At 46.1% G+C, this 24,271-nt stretch overlaps 1 protein-coding gene across 1 annotated transcript in view; it reads right to left on the reverse strand.

The window, feature by feature from the left end:
* The window catches only part of LOC140288967 (BCL-6 corepressor-like), a 73,844-nt gene that overhangs the window by 43,898 nt on the left and 5,675 nt on the right, over positions 1-24,271 (reverse strand). Inside the window, exons 2-3 of the mRNA XM_072379228.1 lie at positions 23,086-23,159; positions 7,125-10,556 (exon numbers count right to left, since the gene is read on the reverse strand). Coding sequence (XP_072235329.1) covers positions 7,125-10,556; positions 23,086-23,088 — 3,435 coding nt within the window. The 5' untranslated portion in view covers positions 23,089-23,159. The remainder of the gene's footprint in view (positions 1-7,124; positions 10,557-23,085; positions 23,160-24,271) is intronic.

Here is a 24,271-nt window from a genome sequence, read left to right on the forward strand (position 1 = left end):
TCTTCCTGAGTCTGGTTCTGCCAGAGGTTCCTTCCTGAGTCTGGTTCTGCCAGAGGTTCCTTCCTGGTTCTGCCAGAGGTTTCTTCCTGGTTCTGCCAGAGGTTTCTTCCTGGTTCTGGTTCTGCCAGAGGTTTCTTCCTGGTTCTGGTTCTGCCAGAGGTTTCTTCCTGTTAAAGGGAGTCGTTCCTTTCCACAGTCCCTCAGGCTCAGGACGGGAGATTGGACTGAAGACAAGTTTGGGTGCAATCTGTTGGTTTCCTTAGCTAGGATATTATTTTTGAATTGGCTCCATATGAATTAATTGGATTTTTTTGGATTATGATTACAATGATTTGAATTCCAATTGGCTTGAATTGGACTATATTATTTAAGTGCCTTCAGATGACATTTGCTGTAATTAAATATTAACGTGCTTATTTGTCATCCGCTGCTCCTGTAAAATGTGAAGTCTTAATGACTGGCCTTTTGGACATTTCCACGTGTTTAAAGCTCAGATTGAATCTGCTGCTGAGGTTTCAGATTCCAGATCTGTGGATATCTGTCGGCACGTGAAGGCTGGGAGTTTCACCACCTCAGAAGACAGATTTCTCATCGTGTTTGCAGCTGAAGAAAGTTTTAGAAATGTTTGACATCCTGATCAAAGCAACAAAGCTGGAAAGACCTCACTGACCACATTTCATTCAGTGAATCAGTTTTATTCCCTTCGCTTTGAGGTATGACCCTGGTTACTGTGGTAACCAATGGGAACCATTTATAACTCCTCCCCCACCGGCTGGTATTTGTCGCACACTTTTCTGTCCCCTGACCACAAACCCATTTTAAAAATTAATGGCCTGTGAAACCATCTCCAAATCCATCCGCCGCTGCCGCCCGGAGGCGTGGGACGAGTGAGTCAACGCCAGCACGCCGCCCTCCTTCCAGAGCCACGACTAAACGAGCAAACAGCCCCGAGTGGGGAGTAAACAGCCCGACATCTCAGCTTTCAGCCAGAGCACGGAAAAACCTGAAGCGTGATGTAATAATAAACCTGTATCTGCAGCAGAAAAATGGGCTTATTTATCATCTCCTAATCACTTTATCTGGTGCCTGGATACTGCTGAGCACCACTTTCCCTTAAAAACACTGACAGGAGCTCATCTGTTAAAGCCCTTTGTGGCAAATGAGAATCATAAATGAGATATATCGTTGTTCTGCAGCCTGTTGGTTTCACCAAAGTTTAACAAATTCATTTAGAGCCTTTTAATAGCTCAACGTGAGAGCTGTTCATGGTCCGACATGTCAAAGAATGAAAGGAAACAAACCATTTTACATCAGTCAGTACTGCAGCAACAATGGGCAGACTGTCCAGAAAAAGACTCACAGAAAGCCCTTTACTGACCGCACACTTACAGAAATGGAGAAAAAAACAGAAACGACAAAGGACTCAAAACAACTGCAAACAGACACAACATTTCCATGAAGGAATGCACAACAGAGAGATGCAAAGGAAGCACAAACCAAGGAGAAACAAATTAATAAAAGAGACAAAAAACAACCACAAACAGGCACAAATGAACCATGGTGAAAGAATCAAGACACAAAAGAACAAGAAAAAGCTGAAAAAGCAACGACAAACAGACAAAAAAAGACACAAAACAACAAGAAAAAGCTGAAAAAGCAACGACAAACAGACAAAAAAGACACAAAACAACAAGAAAAAGCTGAAAAAGCAACGACAAAGAGACAAAAAAGACACAAAACAACAAGAAAAAGCTGAAAAAGCAACGACAAAGAGACAAAAAAGACACAAAACAACAAGAAAAAGCTGAAAAAGCAACGACAAAGACACAAAAAAGACAAAACAACAAGAAAAAGCTGAAAAAGCAACGACAAAGAGACAAAAAAGACACAAAACAACAACAAAAAGCTGAAAAAGCAACGACAAAGAGACAAAAAAGACAAAACAACAACAAAAAGCTGAAAAAGCAACGACAAAGAGACAAAAAAGACACAAAACAACAACAAAAAGATGAAAAAGCAACAACAAAGAGACAAAAAAGACACAAAACAACAAGAAAAAGCTGAAAAAGCAACGACAAAGAGACAAAAAAGACACAAAGCAACGACAAAGAGACAAAAAAGACACAAAACAACAATAAAAAGCTGAAAAAGCAACGACAAAGACACAAAAAAGACACAAAACAACAAGAAAAAGCTGAAAAAGCAACGACAAAGAGACAAAAAAGACACAAAACAACAAGAAAAAGCTGAAAAAGCAACAACAAAGAGACAAAAAAGACACAAAACAACAACAAAAAGCTGAAAAAGCAACGACAAAGAGACAAAAAAGACACAAAACAACAACAAAAAGCAACGACAAAGAGACAAAAAAGACATAAAACAACAACAAAAAGCTGAAAAAGCAACGACAAAGAGACAAAAAAGACACAAAACAACAACAAAAAGCTGAAAAAGCAACGACAAAGAGACAAAAAAGACACAAAACAACAAGAAAAAGCTGAAAAAGCAACGACAAAGACACAAAAAAGACAAAACAACAAGAAAAAGCTGAAAAAGCAACGACAAAGAGACAAAAAAGACACAAAACAACAACAAAAAGCTGAAAAAGCAACGACAAAGAGACAAAAAAGACAAAAAAACAACAAAAAGCTGAAAAAGCAACGACAAAGAGACAAAAAAGACACAAAACAACAACAAAAAGATGAAAAAGCAACAACAAAGAGACAAAAAAGACACAAAACAACAAGAAAAAGCTGAAAAAGCAACGACAAAGAGACAAAAAAGACACAAAGCAACGACAAAGAGACAAAAAAGACACAAAACAACAATAAAAAGCTGAAAAAGCAACGACAAAGACACAAAAAAGACACAAAACAACAAGAAAAAGCTGAAAAAGCAACGACAAAGAGACAAAAAAGACACAAAACAACAAGAAAAAGCTGAAAAAGCAACAACAAAGAGACAAAAAAGACACAAAACAACAACAAAAAGCTGAAAAAGCAACGACAAAGAGACAAAAAAGACACAAAACAACAACAAAAAGCAACGACAAAGAGACAAAAAAGACATAAAACAACAACAAAAAGCTGAAAAAGCAACGACAAAGAGACAAAAAAGACACAAAACAACAACAAAAAGCTGAAAAAGCAACGACAAAGAGACAAAAAAGACACAAAACAACAACAAAAAGCAACGACAAAGAGACAAAAAAGACACAAAACAACAACAAAAAGCTGAAAAAGCAACGACAAAGAGACAAAAAAGACATAAAACAACAACAAAAAGCTGAAAAAGCAACGACAAAGAGACAAAAAAGACACAAAACAACAACAAAAAGCAATGACAAAGAGACAAAAAAGACACAAAACAACAAGAAAAAGCTGAAAAAGCAACGACAAACAGACAAAAAAGACAAAACAACAAGAAAAAGCTGAAAAAGCAACGACAAAGAGACAAAAAAGACACAAAACAACAAGAAAAAGCTGAAAAAGCAACGACAAAGAGACAAAAAACAACAAGAAAAAGCTGAAAAAGCAACAACAAAAAGCAACGACAAAGAGACAAAAAAGACACAAAACAACAAGAAAAAGCTGAAAAAGCAACGACAAACAGACAAAAAAGACAAAACAACAAGAAAAAGCTGAAAAAGCAACGACAAAGAGACAAAAAAGACACAAAACAACAAGAAAAAGCTGAAAAAGCAACGACAAAGAGACAAAAAACAACAAGAAAAAGCTGAAAAAGCAACGACAAAAAGACAAAAAACAACAAGAAAAAGCTGAAAAAGCAACGACAAAAAAGACACAAAACAACAAGAAAAAGCTGAAAAAGCAACAACAAAAAGCAACGACAAAGAGACAAAAAAGACACAAAACAACAAGAAAAAGCTGAAAAAGCAACGACAAAGAGACAAAAGCCCCAAAAAAAACCCTCAGAACCAAAAAGAAACACAAAACTGCTTTAAAGATATAAAACTACCACAAAAACACTTCAAAACAACAATGAAGAGCAAACAATCCCAACAAAGACAAGAAAACTGATACAAAGACACAAAATAATAACAACGAGAAATAGACGACATGAAGTAAGTATTCCAACATCTTTAAAGGCCTTAAACAGAGAAATAAAAAGCTACTAATCAGGAATATCAGCTGATCAATACTTTAATGATCAGTCATCGAGCCTTTCCCAAAACGTTAATCTGACTTTATTTCTAATTCAAAGCAACGCTGTTCACTGTGTTTGGAGTCAGAGGGAAACACCGAGGCTGTTCTTCATCATTTATTCATTCTGTCTTCAACGTGAAGCTGTGAGCAAATAAAACCGTGAAGGAGTCGGACTGATGGGAGATTCACCGAGGAAGAGCAGGATTTCTTTAAAAAACACTGTGCTCCGCCCTCCTCCATCTGCCCGAGGGCGGAGGAGGGCGGAGGAGGGAGGGGGAGGGCGGAGGAGGGCGGAGGAGGGCGGGGGAGGGCGGAGGAGGGTGGAGGAGGGCGGAGGAGGGCGGAGGAGGGTGGAGGAGGGAGGGGGAGGGCGGAGGAGGGCGGAGGAGGGTGGAGGAGGGCGGAGGAGGGCGGGGGAGGGAGGGGGAGGGCGGAGGAGGGCGGAGGAGGGCGTAGGAGGGCGGAGGAGGGCGGAGGAGGGCGGAGGAGGGAGGGGGAGGGCGGAGGAGGGTGGAGGAGGGCGTAGGAGGGCGGAGGAGGGTGGAGGAGGGAGGGGGAGGGTGGATGAGGGCGGAGAAGGGAGGGGGAGGGCGGAGGAGGGCGGAGGAGGGAGGGGGAGGGCGGAGGAGGGCGGAGGAGGGCGTAGGAGGGCGGAGGAGGGCGGAGGAGGGAGGGGGAGGGCGGAGGAGGGCGGAGGAGGGCGTAGGAGGGCGGAGGAGGGCGGAGGAGGGCGGAGGAGGGAGGGGGAGGGCGGAGGAGGGCGGAGGAGGGCGGAGGAGGGCGGGGGAGGGTGGATGAGGGCGGAGAAGGGAGGGGGAGGGTGGAGGAGGGCGGGGGAGGGTGGATGAGGGCGGAGGAGGGTGGAGAAGGGTGGAGGAGGGCGGAGGAGGGCGGGGGAGGGTGGATGAGGGCGGAGAAGGGAGGGGGAGGGTGGAGGAGGGCGGGGGAGGGTGGATGAGGGCGGAGAAGGGAGGGGGAGGGTGGAGGAGGGCGGAGGAGGGCGGGGGAGGGTGGAGGAGGGCGTAGAAGGGAGGGGGAGGGTGGAGGAGGGCGGAGGAGGGCGGGGGAGGGTGGATGAGGGCGGAGAAGGGAGGGGGAGGGTGGAGGAGGGCGGAGGAGGGCGTAGGAGGGCATAGGAGGGTGGAGGAGGGCGGAGAAGGGAGGGGGAGGGTGGAGGAGGGCGGAGGAGGGCGGAGAAGGGCGGAGGAGGGCGGAGGAGGGCGGAGGAGGGCGGAGGAGGGTGGATGAGGGCGGAGAAGGGAGGGGGAGGGTGGAGGAGGGCGGAGGAGGGCGTAGGAGGGCATAGGAGGGTGGAGGAGGGCGGAGAAGGGAGGGGGAGGGTGGAGGAGGGCGGAGGAGGGCGGAGAAGGGCGGAGGAGGGCGTAGGAGGGCGGAGGAGGGCGGAGGAGGGCGGAGGAGGGCGGAGGAGTGACAGGAAGCAGAAAGAAGAAAGGCGTTTGGAGTGAAAAAGAAGGAGACTAAATATCCAGCATGAAGAAGATTAAAGGAAAAAAAGCACTTCCTGCCACCATCTTCTGAAGCCCCACAGCGTTATCCAACCTCAGCTCACCCCGACATCTGCAGGGAGGCAGCGGCTGGCCTCCGCCTACCAGATTACTGCAGAGTCCCTGAAAAACTACGGCAACCGTCCAGACCCCCAACTCCACTGGAGGGGGCAAAAGAGTCGGAGGAAAGGACCTCCGACATGAATCTCATGTCGTTTCAAAACTATTTCAAAGTATTGGAGCACTGATTGAATCCTTTTCTTTCTAGCAGTCGCTGACTTTGTTCCAAAGAAACAGGTTCGAACAGCTCTGAAATGATCCCACAGGCCTTTTAAAACCAGGGACTTTGGCTCCTTCAGGCGTCATTTCAATGTTTCTAAGCTACATGAAAAAAGAGATTCTGACAAAGCAGAAGAAGCTATAGAAACTTTCAGGAAGCTGCTTGGAGCTGAAGCTGTTTCCTGGAGCCTGAATTCCACTCATGGAATAATTGCTATGACCATAATAACGGCCCAAAAAAGGCCTACAAACAGCAGTGCATGACCAAGAAATGCTGTACGGTTGCTAGAAAGACATTTCAAATCCTTTTTTGACTCTTAAAGACCTTCAGGAAGATTGAGAAGAGCCTTTTCTGCATCCTCACCACCAAATTCAGCATCAGAAGTTTGAAATAAACTCAACAAGTTGAGTGGAATGATGACGTTAAAGGAGGACTGAAATGAGCAAAGAAACAAAAGTCCATCAGTCTATGGAAAGAGCGTCTTTCCAGCTGTTGAGCACAAGCAGATGGGTCATGTTTTAGGCTAAGGTTACATCTGCAAAGACCCAGATGAATTCACTACAGAGGGAAGAATTAACTCAACCAAACAGCAGCAAACTCTGGAAGTAAAACTTACAGCTTCTCTAATGGCTTCTATGACAAGATTATGACCCTAAACACACCTCAAAATGTACAACGGACAACCTCAGGAGCTGCGATCTGAAGGATCTTCCACAGCTCTCACAGTCATTGACCCAAACTCCACTGAACATATGCAGACAGACCTCAAAGAGCAGTATGTGGAAGACAATCAACGAATTTCATAGAACTAGAGGCTTTTTTTGTAGGACAAATGTATGAAACCCCCCTAAAAGAAGAGCTTATTGACTGTTTGACTTCCTTGGTCCAGTATTAGTTAAGTTGTAAATATTGGTAGTAATCTAGTTTAAAATATCATCCTGCAGACATAAACCATGAGATGAGACCACAGTGAAATCTGCTTCTCTTCAGTGACTGAGTTCAGTTGTTTTAATGGATGGAAAGCTGAGAAAAATCGATGTTAGGAATCAAACTCCAACAGGCTGCAGTGGCGTTTCATTACATAACAAACCACCAGATGAAATTAGCTTTGCCCCCTCTGCCTCATCATCGTTTCTCTGAGAAATGAAGGAATGAATGAGTGAAATGTCTCACCTGGAGGGCTTTCTGCTCTCTGCCCAGCTTGCTGGCGTCTGCTGAAAGCTCCGTGGTGACACACTTGAACCGGTCTCCCACAAAGCCGGACGAGTTGGCAATGCGCCTGGTGAGGCCACAGCGCCGGTTCTTGCTGGACCCTTCGTCATCATCTGCCAGGGGATCCTCGTCATCCTGGGTGTTCGAGTCCTTCCTTCCATCTCCACAGCTGGCGATGTCCAGGATGGGCCCTGAGTCACTGGAGTATTTCTTAACCTCTGAAGTAAGATGGACCCTGTTAAAGCCTCCACTGATAGGTGAAAGGTTCTGAGAGGCTGGGGCCCACGGAACATTGTTTCCATCTGAAGGGACCCTATGACTTGCACATGACGTGAGGCCCTTCTCCGGGGTACTTCCACTAATGTTCTCTTCATATTTAGGACTTCTGCAGCAGTTTGGCTGAACAGCGTTGTGGTTTTCACCTTTTGTGAACTGGGGACTGATGGTCCTGTAGGTCGGAGACATAAGGTTCACATTTCCACCAACTGGACAACTGAAAATCCTTGATTCACAAGTTCCAACACTGAGATTTCTGCAGCACGGTCCTTCCTTTGCATCTCCGTTACATGTGGGGTTAATGCTGGTGCAAAGTGGAGACCTTGAGCTTATGACTGCTGTAGTTGGGGTTCTAGGATTCCTGCCATCTCCACATGCCAGTCCCTCTCTACTGCTTCCTGTATTTTCAGAACGACAGTCGTCCCCATAGCCCGGACACCTGGGGACAGTACACTGTACCCCCGTGTTGCTGTTGGTTAAGTCACTCGAGCTGCTTTCACTGCCAACGGGAACCAAAGAGCTCCCATTTTTGGAAACAGTTTGTTGAGGTTTGACATATTCCTTTCCTGAATCCTCTGGTTCAGGTTCACTTGTAGCCCTGTTTTCACTACTAGTATCTTCCCCAGCAGCACCAGATGGCTTAGCTTTACAAATTCTGGAAAACTGCCACGGAGAAGTTCGGGCGCAACACATCGTCTGCTCCTCTGTGTCTGGGAATGGACTCAGCGGCTCCTCCTCTTCTGAGATCTCCTGCAAACTAGGAGGTGATAAAGGGCTGTGGTCAGGAGGAGAGTGCGGTCTCTTGCCCAGACGGTGGGTTTTCTGAGGGCATGGCCCTCTATCCTGGATGAGATTACCACCATTGCTGCTATGCTTGTGGGAATCTTGAGTTCCGATAGATATAGAGCTGCACTTGCTGGTGGAAACATCCTCATCTGCCACATCCTGGACGAGGTCAATGCAAACTAAATCATCTTTGACAGCTGTACAGCTTTTATCTGAAGCCTTTAAGGTTTGTTTGATGGATTTGTTTGTCTCATTCTCGCTCTTGTGGGACCTGTCAGCATCAAGCTTTTCTTGGTTCCTGAACAGGTCTGCATCCCAGACTTTTCTCAGGGTTACGGACCTGTTTTCAAGCTGTTCTTTGTTGTTAAGACCTGGGCAGGTTGAAATGGAAGTGAGGGCCTGGCCACTCTGATGTGGATGCATCCCATAGGGGAGAACGTGTTTTGGTGCGATGTGAGACGGGTAAAACCTGCTACTGCCAAGTAAGAGTGGATGGGGGTACAGAGATGCTTTACCATGTGTTGACATTTGCTGTGCGGACATATTCTCTGCAACTGAATATGGTATGTAGCGGTTAGTGTAACCTAAGCCTGGAGGGAGGTAAGAGTCCCCATACATGTGTCTGGAGGTGATTTCCATGTGAGGCTGCGGCTGTACTGGAGAACCAGACTGGCTTCCTTGAGCCTCAGGCTTGGCAGGCGCCATGCTCTGTTTTTCAGAGCGAGGTTCCTCTTTGCTACTTGGAGTGTTTTTATCAAAATCAGTCGGAGGAAGTTGTCGCCATTCAGCATTGGGCTTTGGGGACAGAGATTTTGCAGAAGCACATTCATCCGATGACGCACTGGGAACACTGCTTATCTCACCTGATGTGGATCCAGGTGAGCCTGGAGCCGGCTGTGGATTTTGAACACTGTCGACACAGTTATTGTTTATAGTTTGGGAGCATCTGCTGTGGTCAGATGTAACAACTGAGGAAGGATCTGGAGCAACCACAGTGGAGGATGCAGTGCAGATAACTTCATGATCTTGCTTCTTTACTGGGGGTTGACCTTCTTTGAGCTGCAGGCCCTGACCGGCTACAAGTCTGTAATGTGATGGCGGTAAATAGCCCAACTTGGCCAGTGCCTCTGCTTTGGGTGGAAAACCATTTGAAAATTCTTCAAATTCTTTGGCAGACAAATTCAGAGGTTTTCCTCCCGGGTTTTTGGAAGCCTTTTGAGGTACAGGTTTGTCCAGCGATGCTTTAGCGAGGGTTCCAGAGTTGCTGCTGTCTGAGCTGGCATCTTTGGTTTTGCTGCCACCTGAGCGCATGGAAGGGCTATGTTGGGAGCTCAGGTAGAAGGGATGTGACGCTGAAAGTTTGGTTAAAGAAGTAGAAGTGCTCCTGTAGAGGGACTTCTGGAGGTCTGCATTTGTGTTGCTGAGGGGCTGGGGTGGGGTAACTGAGCATGGAGTTAAGGGAACTGGAGGGGAATCTAATGCAGAGGTACTTGCTGAGCTGGTAACATGAGCCCCACCATTTTTACTGAGAGCATTCTTAGAACTGGTCTTAATGGACTTTCCTCCACTGCCGCTGCCATCTTGTCGCTCGGCATGGTGAACCTGGGGCTCCTGATGGATCTGAGGATTGGTGACAAAGGCAGAGGGTTCTTGGTGCAGCTGTGAACCAAGACCCTGCAAGGCCTTGTCCTGGCAGTGGGGTGAAAGGACAGCAGTGGCTGTAGACATCCTGATAGGAGGGCCCAGTGACGAGGACATATGAGCAGGAGCATAAGGAGGCATGTAGAAGAGTCGTTCCTCTCCAGGCGCGCTGCTTCCAGCGGCACACAAGGACTGATATGCCAGCTGCTGCTGGACGAAGGGCGATGGCTGAGACATGAAGGAGGCCTTATATGCCATGTCCAGGAACGGGTACATTGAAGCATCCGCATATGGCCTAATCCAAGGCAGTCTCAGAAAGCTACCCGCACCATTCAAGCCGAGTTCTGACTGCTTGTCAATGGACACGGCTCGGCGGTCCAATCCCAGGCCATCCCGTTCCACAGTGGGGACAAGCATGGGCTTCTGCAGCCCCGGAGGTGAACTTTTATAAAGTCCAACATATCCACTCACAGATTTCTGGCCCTCCAGTAGGGGTACTTCAGGCTTGTACAGGAGGTCATAGCCAAGAGGGAGGGAGATGCCAGGCTCTTGGGGCTTTTGTGCAGTGAGAGGGTGAATGCCAGGGTAGAAGATTCTTCCGTGGGGGCAGGGGTTTTCCCCCACCAGACTGTTGCGGTCAATACTGAGAGCAGCGAGCGGGTTCATCCTGTGAGCTGCGCTGGCATCCACCTGCAACATGGACAGTCAAAGTCAGCACCATTCAGTGAGTACAGACAGTGCTGATAGCTACATCTAAATTGGAGACTCATGATTGATTCTGAAAGTTAAAATCCAGTAAATTCAGTATCATCATAACTGCTGAAACCGAGTTTTCTGGAAACCATCAAACCTGCTGTTTTAGTTCTAAAATCCAAAGAGGTTTGTATAAATAGTCATTTATTTATTCATTCATTTATGCGGTGTTGAATTATCTTAAATCTTGGTACCAGACTTAGAAACCCCGTTGAGATGCCTTTGGAGCCATACTAAGGATCAAAAATATTATTCATCAGTAACATTCTGACAGTTTTTTTCTCACTGGACATTTATCATATTTATTTTTATATATATGATGCATTTTGTGATTCTGATGCAACAGATTCTCCAGGCAGTGCACAATATCAAATATCACTAACCCATCTCATAAATATGTGGAACAGTCTGAGTCTGCTCTTGGCTGAGTTGGTCCTTTAGCTTTACTCTGCTGTAGAAAAGTGAACCAACATCTGCTTTGTGATAGACAGAAACTGAATGTTAAATAAGTAATGAAGATGCAGCTGTTGTCTGAGCTTTTCATCTGTACTGATATTTATGGTTTTTGGTGCTTTGCTCAAGCCAGCATTGAACCAATCAGCATTTAAAGGTCGTCTGTGGGGGCCGACGGCATCTCAGATGGATTCCACCATGAAGGCAAAAGACTGACCAAACAAGAAGTGACATCACCAGGTCTTATTCTAGGTTTTTCGTTGAAGATTAAGTTTTATTTAGTGAAGAAAAACATAGCAGTGCTATAGCCTGATGTGTGACTGAACAAAAATGGCAATTTCTATCATACTCTGAAAGAAATGTTGGAGTCCCACATGGTTGAATTTACCCTTTAAGGACAAACGGGGATGAAGAGAGGAGATAGATTTTGGTTTTCAAATAATCTCAGTGCAGCACAAAAAGATAAGAGAAGGTGTTTCATTTTCTTCTCTTTTCCTGGATAGAACTCAGTGCCCGGAGCTACTCCTTCACTCTGCCGACAGATCCAGGAAACAGAGGAATGGAACCGACAAAGAGACTGAGACAAAGAAAAAGCACGGTAGAAAAGGAGCCAAGGAGAGCATTACTGAAGTAAAAGAGCAGCCTAATTGAATTTCCTGTCGCACGGCGTTGTGAAGCGTTTCTGATTGGCTATCAGCCGCGGGGGCATTAGGACATTATCCAGGCAGCTGGGTGGCTGCCTGAGATGACAAGGAGGAGAACAAGGAGATACTTCCTTGCTCTGTTTTTAAGGCATCGTGAAGAGAAAATTAACGAGACAGAAAAGTGTGGCTGACAGAAAATGACAGAGTTTGGTGTGCTTTTTATGCACAGAAACAAACAAGCAGCAACCAGTAAAATGTGGCATCACTCTTCATGGTTCAGCTCCACCTGATGTTCAAAATGTTTTAAAACATTGCTGATGATGAATAACCATCCGAGATATGTGTGATTATAGTCTTTTTCAGCTCATGTTATACCATAAAAACGGCGCACAACCATCAAGTGTTTGTGAAATCTGCACCTCCGACAAACTTTGTAGAAAATTCTACAAATGAATCAAACCTCAAGCAATGGAAAAACTGATTTGGGGGGAAAAAAGTTGTATTTTATTATTTTAATTTAGCTAATTAACAAAGCTGACCAGAAACAATATTTTTTGCAATCGATGCAACTAAAGAAATGGGAACAAATGATGTGTCTTTGTGACAAAGTGCCTAAAGATCCAGTTTAAAATGGCTTCTTTGCTAAGTTGTCTGTTCTGTGTCGACACAACACTGGTTCATCCCTTGAGTTAGGAGCCTTTTTTCTGCCCGAATGGGTCAAAGGTCAGAGTTAAGTGGCTGAACAAAGAAAAAACACATTCCTCTGAAAATGCTCAGGAACAAGGACTGAAGATGAGGGAAAAAGCAGAAAAACTGTGAAAGAGCTTCAGAAAGCTGCAGAACTATTGATCAGGACACTTTAAAGGTTACAGAAAGCTGCAGAACTGTTGATCAGAACACTTTAAAGGTTTCAGAAAGGTCTGAAAGAAATCAGGACTGGATCAGGACTCTGGGATCGTGGGACTCTGGGGTCGTGGAATCGGGACTCTGGGATCGTGGGACTCTGGGGTCGTGGAATCGGGACTCTGGGGTCGGGGCTCTGGGGTCGGGGCTCTGTGGTCGGGGCTGTGGGGTCGGAACTTTATGAGCAAACATTTTAAGGTAACAGTTTGACATATTTAATGATAAAACTTTTATTGATGTGATATTTACGTTTTAGTTTATGTTGTGCAAAACGGCACTTTGTGACATTTCACAGCATGACACCTTGTGACGTGATTTCATTCCACAACATTTCGTGATACGAGGGGTTTGTTTTTTGTTGAGCATTTTGAGACAAAAGTTGGTATTTTTCCATTATCAACATTTTTTGTCAACAATTCATGGCTTTATGCACATGTCCAACGACTATGTAAAGTAATTTATTTAACATGGAATTTATTTACGTTTGACTATCTAGGATTAACATTGTAGATATCAACGTTTTTCTGACGAGTCGTAATTACTCTAACTTTGACTCCTCGTGCATTAATGAGCTCTAACCAACTTTGACTCCTCGTGCATTAATGAGCTCTAACCAACTTTGACTCCTCGTGCATTAATGAGCTCTAACGAACTTTGACTCCTCGTGCACGGATGAGCTCTAACGAACTTTGACTCCTCGTGCACGGATGAGCTCTAACGAACTTTGACTCCTCCTGCATTAATGAGCTCTAACGAACTTTGACTCCTCGTGCATTAATGAGCTCTAACGAACTTTGACTCCTCGTGCACGCATGAGCTCTAACCAACTTTGACTCCTCGTGCATTAATGAGCTCTATCGAACTTTGACTCCTCGTGCATTAATGAGCTCTAACGAACTTTGACTCCTCGTGCACGGATGAGCTCTAACGAACTTTGACTCCTCGTGCACGGATGAGCTCTAACGAACTTTGACTCCTCGTGCATTAATGAGCTCTAACGAACTTTGACTCCTCGTGCATTAATGAGCTCTAACGAACTTTGACTCCTCGTGCACGCATGAGCTCTATCGAACTTTGACTCCTCGTGCATTAATGAGCTCTAACGAACTTTGACTCCGAATGCACGGATGAGCTCTAACAAACTTTGACTCCGAATGGACGGATGAGCTCTAACGAACTTTGACTCCTCGTGCACGGATGAGCTCTAACCAACTTTGACTCCTCGTGCACGCATGAGCTCTATCGAACTCTGACTCCTCGTGCACGGATGAGCTCTAGCGAACTTTGACTCCGAATGCACGCATGAGCTCTAACGAACTTTGACTCCTCGTGCACGGATGAGCTCTATCGAACTTTGACTCCTCGTGCACGAATGAGCTCTATCGAACTTTGACTCCTCGTGCACGAATGAGCTCTAACCAACTTTGACTCCTCGTGCATTAATGAGCTCTAACGAACTTTGACTCCTCGTGCATTAATGAGCTCTATCGAACTTTGACTCCTCGTGCACGGATGAGCTCTAACGAACTTTGACTCCTCGTGCACGGATGAGCTCTAACGAACTTTGACTCCTCGTGCACGGATGAGCTCTATCGAACTTTGACTCCTCGTGCATTAATGAGCTCTAACCAACTTTGACTCCTCGTGCATTAATGAGTTCTATCGAACTTTGACTCCTCGTGCATTAATGTGTTCTATCGAACTTTGACTCCTCGTGCATTAATGAGCTCTATCGAACTTTGACTCCTCGTGCACGGATGAGCTCTATCGAACTTTGACTCCTCGTGCATTAATGAGCTCTATCGAACTTTGACTCCTCGTGCATTAATGTGTTCTATCGAACTTTGACTCCTCGTGCATTAATGAGCTCTAACCAACTTTGACTCCTCGTGCACGCATGAGCTCTATCGAACTTTGACTCCTCGTGCACGCATGAGCTCTATCGAACTTTGACTCCTCGTGCACGCATGAGCTCTAACGAACTTTGACTCCTCGTGCACGCATGAGCTCTATCGAACTTTGACTCCTCGTGCATTAATGAGCTCTAACGAACTTTGACTCCGAATGCACGGATGAGCTCTAACGAACTTTGACTCCGAATGGACGGATGAGCTCTAACGAACTTTGACTCCTCGTGCACGGATGAGCTCTAACCAACTTTGACTCCTCGTGCACGCATGAGCTCTATCGAACTCTGACTCCTCGTGCACGGATGAGCTCTAGCGAAAATTGACTCCGAATGCACGCATGAGCTCTAACGAACTTTGACTCCTCGTGCACGGATGAGCTCTATCGAACTTTGACTCCTCGTGCACGAATGAGCTCTAACGAACTTTGACTCCTGGTGCACGCATGAGCTCTAACGAACTTTGACTCCTCGTGCACGGATGAGCTCTAACGAACTTTGACTCCTCGTGCATTAATGAGCTCTAACGAACTTTGACTCCTCGTGCATTAATGAGCTCTAACGAACTTTGACTCCTCGTGCACGCATGAGCTATATCGAACTTTGACTCCTCGTGCATTAATGAGCTCTAACGAACTTTGACTCCTCGTGCACGCATGAGCTCTAACGAACTTTGACTCCTCGTGCACGCATGAGCTCTATCGAACTTTGACTCCTCGTGCATTAATGAGCTCTAACGAACTTTGACTCCGAATGCACGGATGAGCTCTAACGAACTTTGACTCCTCGTGCACGGATGAGCTCTAACCAACTTTGACTCCTCGTGCACGCATGAGCTCTAGCGAACTTTGACTCCGAATGCACGCATGAGCTCTAACGAACTTTGACTCCTCGTGCACGGATGAGCTCTATCGAACTTTGACTCCTCGTGCACGAATGAGCTCTAACCAACTTTGACTCCTCGTGCATTAATGAGCTCTAACGAACTTTGACTCCTCGTGCATTAATGAGCTCTATCGAACTTTGACTCCTCGTGCACGGATGAGCTCTAACGAACTTTGACTCCTCGTGCATTAATGAGCTCTATCGAACTTTGACTCCTCGTGCACGGATGAGCTCTAACGAACTTTGACTCCTCGTGCACGGATGAGCTCTAATGAACTTTGACTCCTCGTGCACGGATGAGCTCTATCGAACTTTGACTCCTCGTGCACGGATGAGCTCTATCGAACTTTGACTCCTCGTGCATTAATGAGCTCTAACCAACTTTGACTCCTCGTGCATTAATGAGCTCTATCGAACTTTGACTCCTCGTGCATTAATGAGCTCTATCGAACTTTGACTCCTCGTGCATTAATGTGTTCTATCGAACTTTGACTCCTCGTGCATTAATGAGCTCTATCGAACTTTGACTCCTCTTGCACGGATGAGCTCTATCGAACTTTGACTCCTCGTGCATTAATGAGCTCTATCGAACTTTGACTCCTCGTGCATTAATGTGTTCTATCGAACTTTGACTCCTCGTGCATTAATGAGCTCTATCGAACTTTGACTCCTCGTGCATTAATGAGCTCTAACCAACTTTGACTCCTCGTGCACGCATGAGCTCTAACGAACTTTGACTCCTCGTGCACGGATGAGCTCTAACGAACTTTGACTCCTCGTGCATTAATGAGCTCTAACCAACTTTGACTCCTCGTGCACGCATGAGCTCTATCGAACTTTGACTCCTCGTGCATTAATGAGCTCTAACGAACTTTGACTCCTCGTGCACGCATGAGCTCTAACGAACTTTGACTCCTCGTGCACGCATGAGCTCTATCGAACTTTGACTCCTCGTGCATTAATGAGCTCTAACGAACTTTGACTCCGAATGCACGGATGAGCTCTAACAAACTTTGACTCCGAATGGACGGATGAGCTCTAACGAACTTTGACTCCGAATGGAAGGATGAGCTCTAACGAACTTTGACTCCTCGTGCACGGATGAGCTCTAACCAACTTTGACTCCTCGTGCACGCATGAGCTCTATCGAACTTTGACTCCTCGTGCACGGATGAGCTCTAACGAACTTTGACTCCTCGTGCATTAATGAGCTCTATCGAACTCTGATTCCTCGTGCACGCATGAGCTCTAACGAACTTTGACTCCTCGTGCACGCATGAGCTCTAACGAACTTTGACTCCTCGTGCACGCATGAGCTCTAACGAACTTTGACTCTTCGTGCACGGATGAGCTCTATCGAACTTTGACTCCTTGTGCATTAATGAGCTCTATCGAACTTTGACTCCTCGTGCATTAATGAGCTCTATCGAACTTTGACTCCTCGTGCATTAATGAGCTCTAACGAACTTTGACTCCTCGTGCATTAATGAGCTCTAACGAACTTTGACTCCGAATGCACGGATGAGCTCTAACAAACTTTGACTCCGAATGGACGGATGAGCTCTAACGAACTTTGACTCCTCGTGCACGGATGAGCTCTAACCAACTTTGACTCCTCGTGCACGCATGAGCTCTATCGAACTCTGACTCCTCGTGCACGGATGAGCTCTATCGAACTTTGACTCCTCGTGCACGAATGAGCTCTAACCAACTTTGACTCCTCGTGCATTAATGAGCTCTAACGAACTTTGACTCCTCGTGCATTAATGAGCTCTATCGAACTTTGACTCCTCGTGCACGGATGAGCTCTAACGAACTTTGACTCCTCGTGCATTAATGAGCTCTATCGAACTTTGACTCCTCGTGCACGGATGAGCTCTAACGAACTTTGACTCCTCGTGCACGGATGAGCTCTAACGAACTTTGACTCCTCGTGCACGGATGAGCTCTATCGAACTTTGACTCCTCGTGCATTAATGAGCTCTAACCAACTTTGACTCCTCGTGCATTAATGAGTTCTATCGAACTTTGACTCCTCGTGCATTAATGTGTTCTATCGAACTTTGACTCCTCGTGCATTAATGAGCTCTATCGAACTTTGACTCCTCGTGCACGGATGAGCTCTATCGAACTTTGACTCCTCGTGCATTAATGAGCTCTATCGAACTTTGACTCCTCGTGCATTAATGTGTTCTATCGAACTTTGACTCCTCGTGCATTAATGAGCTCTATCGAACTTTGACTCCTCGTGCATTAATGAGCTCTAACGAACTTTGACTCCTCGTGCACGCATGAGCTCTAACGAACTTTGACTCCTCGTGCACGGATGAGCTCTATCGAACTTTGACTCCTCGTGCACGAATGAGCTCTATCGAACTTTGACTCCTCGTGCACGAATGAGCTCTAACCAACTTTGACTCCTCGTGCATTAATGAGCTCTAACGAACTTTGACTCCTCGTGCATTAATGAGCTCTATCGAACTTTGACTCCTCGTGCACGGATGAGCTCTAACGAACTTTGACTCCTCGTGCATTAATGAGCTCTATCGAACTTTGACTCCTCGTGCACGGATGAGCTCTAACGAACTTTGACTCCTCGTGCACGGATGAGCTCTAACGAACTTTGACTCCTCGTGCACGGATGAGCTCTATCGAACTTTGACTCCTCGTGCATTAATGAGCTCTAACCAACTTTGACTCCTCGTGCATTAATGAGTTCTATCGAACTTTGACTCCTCGTGCATTAATGTGTTCTATCGAACTTTGACTCCTCGTGCATTAATGAGCTCTATCGAACTTTGACTCCTCGTGCACGAATGAGCTCTAACGAACTTTGACTCCTCGTGCATTAATGAGTTCTATCGAACTTTGACTCCTCGTGCACGGATGAGCTCTATCGAACTTTGACTCCTCGTGCACGGATGAGCTCTAACGAACTTTGACTCCTCGTGCATTAATGAGCTCTAACGAACTTTGACTCCTCGTGCATTAATGAGCTCTAACGAACTTTGACTCCTCGTGCACGCATGAGCTATATCGAACTTTGACTCCTCGTGCATTAATGAGCTCTAACGAACTTTGACTCCTCGTGCACGCATGAGCTCTAACGAACTTTGACTCCTCGTGCACGCATGAGCTCTATCGAACTTTGACTCCTCGTGCATTAATGAGCTCTAACGAACTTTGACTCCGAATGCACGGATGAGCTCTAACGAACTTTGACTCCTCGTGCACGGATGAGCTCTAACCAACTTTGACTCCTCGTGCACGCATGAGCTCTAGCGAACTTTGACTCCGAATGCACGCATGAGCTCTAACGAACTTTGACTCCTCGTGCACGGATGAGCTCTAACGAACTTTGACTCCTCGTGCATTAATGAGCTCTAACGAACTTTGACTCCTCGTGCATTAATGAGCTCTATCGAACTTTGACTCCTCGTGCACGAATGAGCTCTAACCAACTTTGACTCCTCGTGCATTAATGAGCTCTAACGAACTTTGACTCCTCGTGCATTAATGAGCTCTATCGAACTTTGACTCCTCGTGCACGGATGAGCTCTAACGAACTTTGACTCCTCGTGCATTAATGAGCTCTATCGAACTTTGACTCCTCGTGCACGGATGAGCTCTAACGAACTTTGACTCCTCGTGCACGGATGAGCTCTAATGAACTTTGACTCCTCGTGCACGGATGAGCTCTATCGAACTTTGACTCCTCGTGCACGGATGAGCTCTATCGAACTTTGACTCCTCGTGCATTAATGAGCTCTAACCAACTTTGACTCCTCGTGCATTAATGAGCTCTATCGAACTTTGACTCCTCGTGCATTAATGAGCTCTATCGAACTTTGACTCCTCGTGCATTAATGTGTTCTATCGAACTTTGACTCCTCGTGCATTAATGAGCTCTATCGAACTTTGACTCCTCTTGCACGGATGAGCTCTATCGAACTTTGACTCCTCGTGCATTAATGAGCTCTATCGAACTTTGACTCCTCGTGCATTAATGTGTTCTATCGAACTTTGACTCCTCGTGCATTAATGAGCTCTAACCAACTTTGACTCCTCGTGCACGCATGAGCTCTAACGAACTTTGACTCCTCGTGCACGGATGAGCTCTAACCAACTTTGACTCCTCGTGCATTAATGAGCTCTAACCAACTTTGACTCCTCGTGCACGCATGAGCTCTATCGAACTTTGACTCCTCGTGCATTAATGAGCTCTAACGAACTTTGACTCCTCGTGCACGCATGAGCTCTAACGAACTTTGACTCCTCGTGCACGCATGAGCTCTAACGAACTTTGACTCCTCGTGCACGCATGAGCTCTATCGAACTTTGACTCCTCGTGCATTAATGAGCTCTAACGAACTTTGACTCCGAATGCACGGATGAGCTCTAACAAACTTTGACTCCGAATGGACGGATGAGCTCTAACGAACTTTGACTCCGAATGGAAGGATGAGCTCTAACGAACTTTGACTCCTCGTGCACGGATGAGCTCTAACCAACTTTGACTCCTCGTGCACGCATGAGCTCTATCGAACTCTGACTCCTCGTGCACGGATGAGCTCTATCGAACTCTGATTCCTCGTGCACGCATGAGCTCTAACGAACTTTGACTCCTCGTGCACGCATGAGCTCTAACGAACTTTGACTCTTCGTGCACGGATGAGCTCTATCAAACTTTGACTCCTTGTGCATTAATGAGCTCTAACCAACTTTGACTCCTCGTGCATTAATGAGCTCTATCGAACTTTGACTCCTCGTGCATTAATGAGCTCTATCGAACTTTGACTCCTCGTGCATTAATGAGCTCTAACGAACTTTGACTCCTCGTGCATTAATGAGCTCTAACGAACTTTGACTCCTCGTGCATTAATGAGCTCTATCGAACTTTGACTCCTCGTGCACGGATGAGCTCTAACGAACTTTGACTCCTCGTGCATTAATGAGCTCTATCGAACTTTGACTCCTCGTGCACGGATGAGCTCTAACGAACTTTGACTCCTCGTGCACGGATGAGCTCTAATGAACTTTGACTCCTCGTGCACGGATGAGCTCTATCGAACTTTGACTCCTCGTGCACGGATGAGCTCTATCGAACTTTGACTCCTCGTGCATTAATGAGCTCTAACCAACTTTGACTCCTCGTGCATTAATGAGCTCTATCGAACTTTGACTCCTCGTGCATTAATGAGCTCTATCGAACTTTGACTCCTCGTGCATTAATGTGTTCTATCGAACTTTGACTCCTCGTGCATTAATGAGCTCTATCGAACTTTGACTCCTCTTGCACGGATGAGCTCTATCGAACTTTGACTCCTCGTGCATTAATGAGCTCTATCGAACTTTGACTCCTCGTGCATTAATGTGTTCTATCGAACTTTGACTCCTCGTGCATTAATGAGCTCTAACCAACTTTGACTCCTCGTGCACGCATGAGCTCTAACGAACTTTGACTCCTCGTGCACGGATGAGCTCTAACCAACTTTGACTCCTCGTGCATTAATGAGCTCTAACCAACTTTGACTCCTCGTGCACGCATGAGCTCTATCGAACTTTGACTCCTCGTGCATTAATGAGCTCTAACGAACTTTGACTCCTCGTGCACGCATGAGCTCTAACGAACTTTGACTCCTCGTGCACGCATGAGCTCTAACGAACTTTGACTCCTCGTGCACGCATGAGCTCTATCGAACTTTGACTCCTCGTGCATTAATGAGCTCTAACGAACTTTGACTCCGAATGCACGGATGAGCTCTAACAAACTTTGACTCCGAATGGACGGATGAGCTCTAACGAACTTTGACTCCGAATGGAAGGATGAGCTCTAACGAACTTTGACTCCTCGTGCACGGATGAGCTCTAACCAACTTTGACTCCTCGTGCACGCATGAGCTCTATCGAACTCTGACTCCTCGTGCACGGATGAGCTCTATCGAACTCTGATTCCTCGTGCACGCATGAGCTCTAACGAACTTTGACTCCTCGTGCACGCATGAGCTCTAACGAACTTTGACTCTTCGTGCACGGATGAGCTCTATCAAACTTTGACTCCTTGTGCATTAATGAGCTCTAACCAACTTTGACTCCTCGTGCATTAATGAGCTCTATCGAACTTTGACTCCTCGTGCATTAATGAGCTCTATCGAACTTTGACTCCTCGTGCATTAATGAGCTCTAACGAACTTTGACTCCTCGTGCATTAATGAGCTCTATCGAACTTTGACTCCTCGTGCACGGATGAGCTCTAACGAACTTTGACTGCTCGTGCACGGATGAGCTCTAACGAACTTTGACTCCTCGTGCACGGATGAGCTCTATCGAACTTTGACTCCTCGTGCATTAATGAGCTCTAACCAACTTTGACTCCTCGTGCATTAATGAGCTCTATCGAACTTGGACTCCTCGTGCATTAATGTGTTCTATCGAACTTTGACTCCTCGTGCATTAATGAGCTCTATCGAACTTTGACTCCTCGTGCACGGATGAGCTCTATCGAACTTTGACTCCTCGTGCATTAATGAGCTCTATCGAACTTTGACTCCTCGTGCATTAATGTGTTCTATCGAACTTTGACTCCTCGTGCATTAATGTGTTCTATCGAACTTTGACTCCTCGTGCATTAATGTGTTCTATCGAACTTTGACTCCTCGTGCATTAATGAGTTCTATCGAACTTTGACTCCTCGTGCATTAATGAGTTCTATCGAACTTTGACTCCTTGTGCATTAATGAGTTCTATCGAACTTTGACTCCTCGTGCATTAATGAGCTCTATCGAACTTTGACTCCTCGTGCATTAATGAGTTCTATCGAACTTTGACTCCTCGTGCACGCATGAGCTCTAACGAACTTTGACTCCTCGTGCATTAATGAGTTCTATCGAACTTTGACTCCTCGTGCATTAATGAGCTCTATCGAACTTTGACTCCTCGTGCATTAATGAGTTCTATCGAACTTTGACTCCTCGTGCATTAATGAGCTCTATCGAACTTTGACTCCTCGTGCATTAATGAGCTCTATCGAACTTTGACTCCTCGTGCATTAATGAGCTCTATCGAACTTTGACTCCTCGTGCATTAATGAGTTCTATCGAACTTTGACTCCTTGTGCATTAATGAGCTCTATCGAACTTTGACTCCTCGTGCATTAATGAGTTCTATCGAACTTTGACTCCTCGTGCACGGATGAGCTCTATCGAACTTTGACTCCTCGTGCATTAATGAGCTCTATCGAACTTTGACTCCTCGTGCACGGATGAGCTCTATCGAACTTTGACTCCTCGTGCATTAATGAGCTCTATCGAACTTTGACTCCTCGTGCACGGATGAGCTCTATCGAACTTTGACTCCTCGTGCATTAATGAGCTCTATCGAACTTTGACTCCTCGTGCATTAATGAGTTCTATCGAACTTTGACTCCTCGTGCATTAATGAGCTCTATCGAACTTTGACTCCTCGTGCAGTAATGAGTTCTATCGAACTTTGACTCCTCGTGCATTAATGAGCTCTATCGAACTTTGACTCCTCGTGCAGTAATGAGCTCTATCGAACTTTGACTCCTCGTGCACGGATGAGCTCTATCGAACTTTGACTCCTCGTGCAGTAATCTATTTTTAGTTCTGCGGTGGAAGCAGAGAAAAACAAACCCAGGCCTGATCTTTAACCTCACCATGCTGTGAGCCGCCCTCCTCTGGTTTCGGCCTCAGACAGGAGCGTCTGACTCGTGGACGCCGCTCAGCATGTCTGCAGACGGAGAGAGAAAAACCACATGAGAGCAGGTCAGGCTGAAACCACGCTGAGGTTTGTGAGCATCTTTAACTCAAGCCCCAGAGCGGCTGGAAAGCATCTTTTTTTACACGTTTTGTTCTCTGAACTAAAACCCAACTCGTGTTTCCATTCCATGCATCGTAGCACTGTTTAAGGCTCAAAGACCGACTGTGGTGGTAAATTCCTCCTGACCATTCGAGGGGTTGAATTGCTTTTAAAATTGTAAATGGAGCACAAAGGTTTGTCTGAATCCAAGTCTCAACTGATTCCATCAGAAAAAGGAAGAGAAGGAAGAAGCCTTGGCCGCCTTCATGAGTGCAGCAGTCAGTTAGTGGAAACCATGAGTGGAAAGTAGAATGGGAGGCAGAGCCTTCAGTTATCAGGCCCCTAAAAGCAGAATGGGAGGCAGAGCCTTCAGTTATCAGGCCCCTAAAAGCAGACTGGGAGGCAGAGCCTTCAGTTATCAGGCCCCTAAAAGCAGAATGGGAGGCAGAGCCTTCAGTTATCAGGCCCCTAAAAGCAGAATGGGAGGCAGAGCCTTCAGTTATCAGGCCCCTAAAAGCAGAATGGGAGGCAGAGCCTTCAGTTATCAGGCCCCTAAAAGCAGAATGGGAGGCAGAGCCTTCAGTTATCAGGCCCCTAAAAGCAGAATGGGAGGCAGAGCCTTCAGTTATCAGGCCCCTAAAAGCAGAATGGGAGGCAGAGCCTTCAGTTATCAGGCCCCTAAAAGCAGAATGGGAGGCAGAGCCTTCAGTTATCAGGCCCCTAAAAGCAGAATGGGAGGCAGAGCCTTCAGTTATCAGGCCCCTAAAAGCAGAATGGGAGGCAGAGCCTTCAGTTATCAGGCCCCTAAAAGCAGAATGGGAGGCAGAGCCTTCAGTTATCAGGCCCCTAAAAGCAGAATGGGAGGCAGAGCCTTCAGTTATCAGGCCCCTAAAAGCAGAATGGGAGGCAGAGCCTTCAGTTATCAGGCCCCTAAAAGCAGAATGGGAGGCAGAGCCTTCAGTTATCAGGCCCCTAAAAGCAGAATGGGAGGCAGAGCCTTCAGTTATCAGGCCCCTAAAAGCAGAATGGGAGGCAGAGCCTTC

Source organism: Leuresthes tenuis, unplaced genomic scaffold (assembly GCF_036924035.1).
Source record: "Leuresthes tenuis unplaced genomic scaffold, fLeuTen1.0.hap1 SCAF_1, whole genome shotgun sequence".
In the NCBI taxonomy this organism is placed as follows: Eukaryota; Metazoa; Chordata; class Actinopteri; order Atheriniformes; family Atherinopsidae; genus Leuresthes; species Leuresthes tenuis.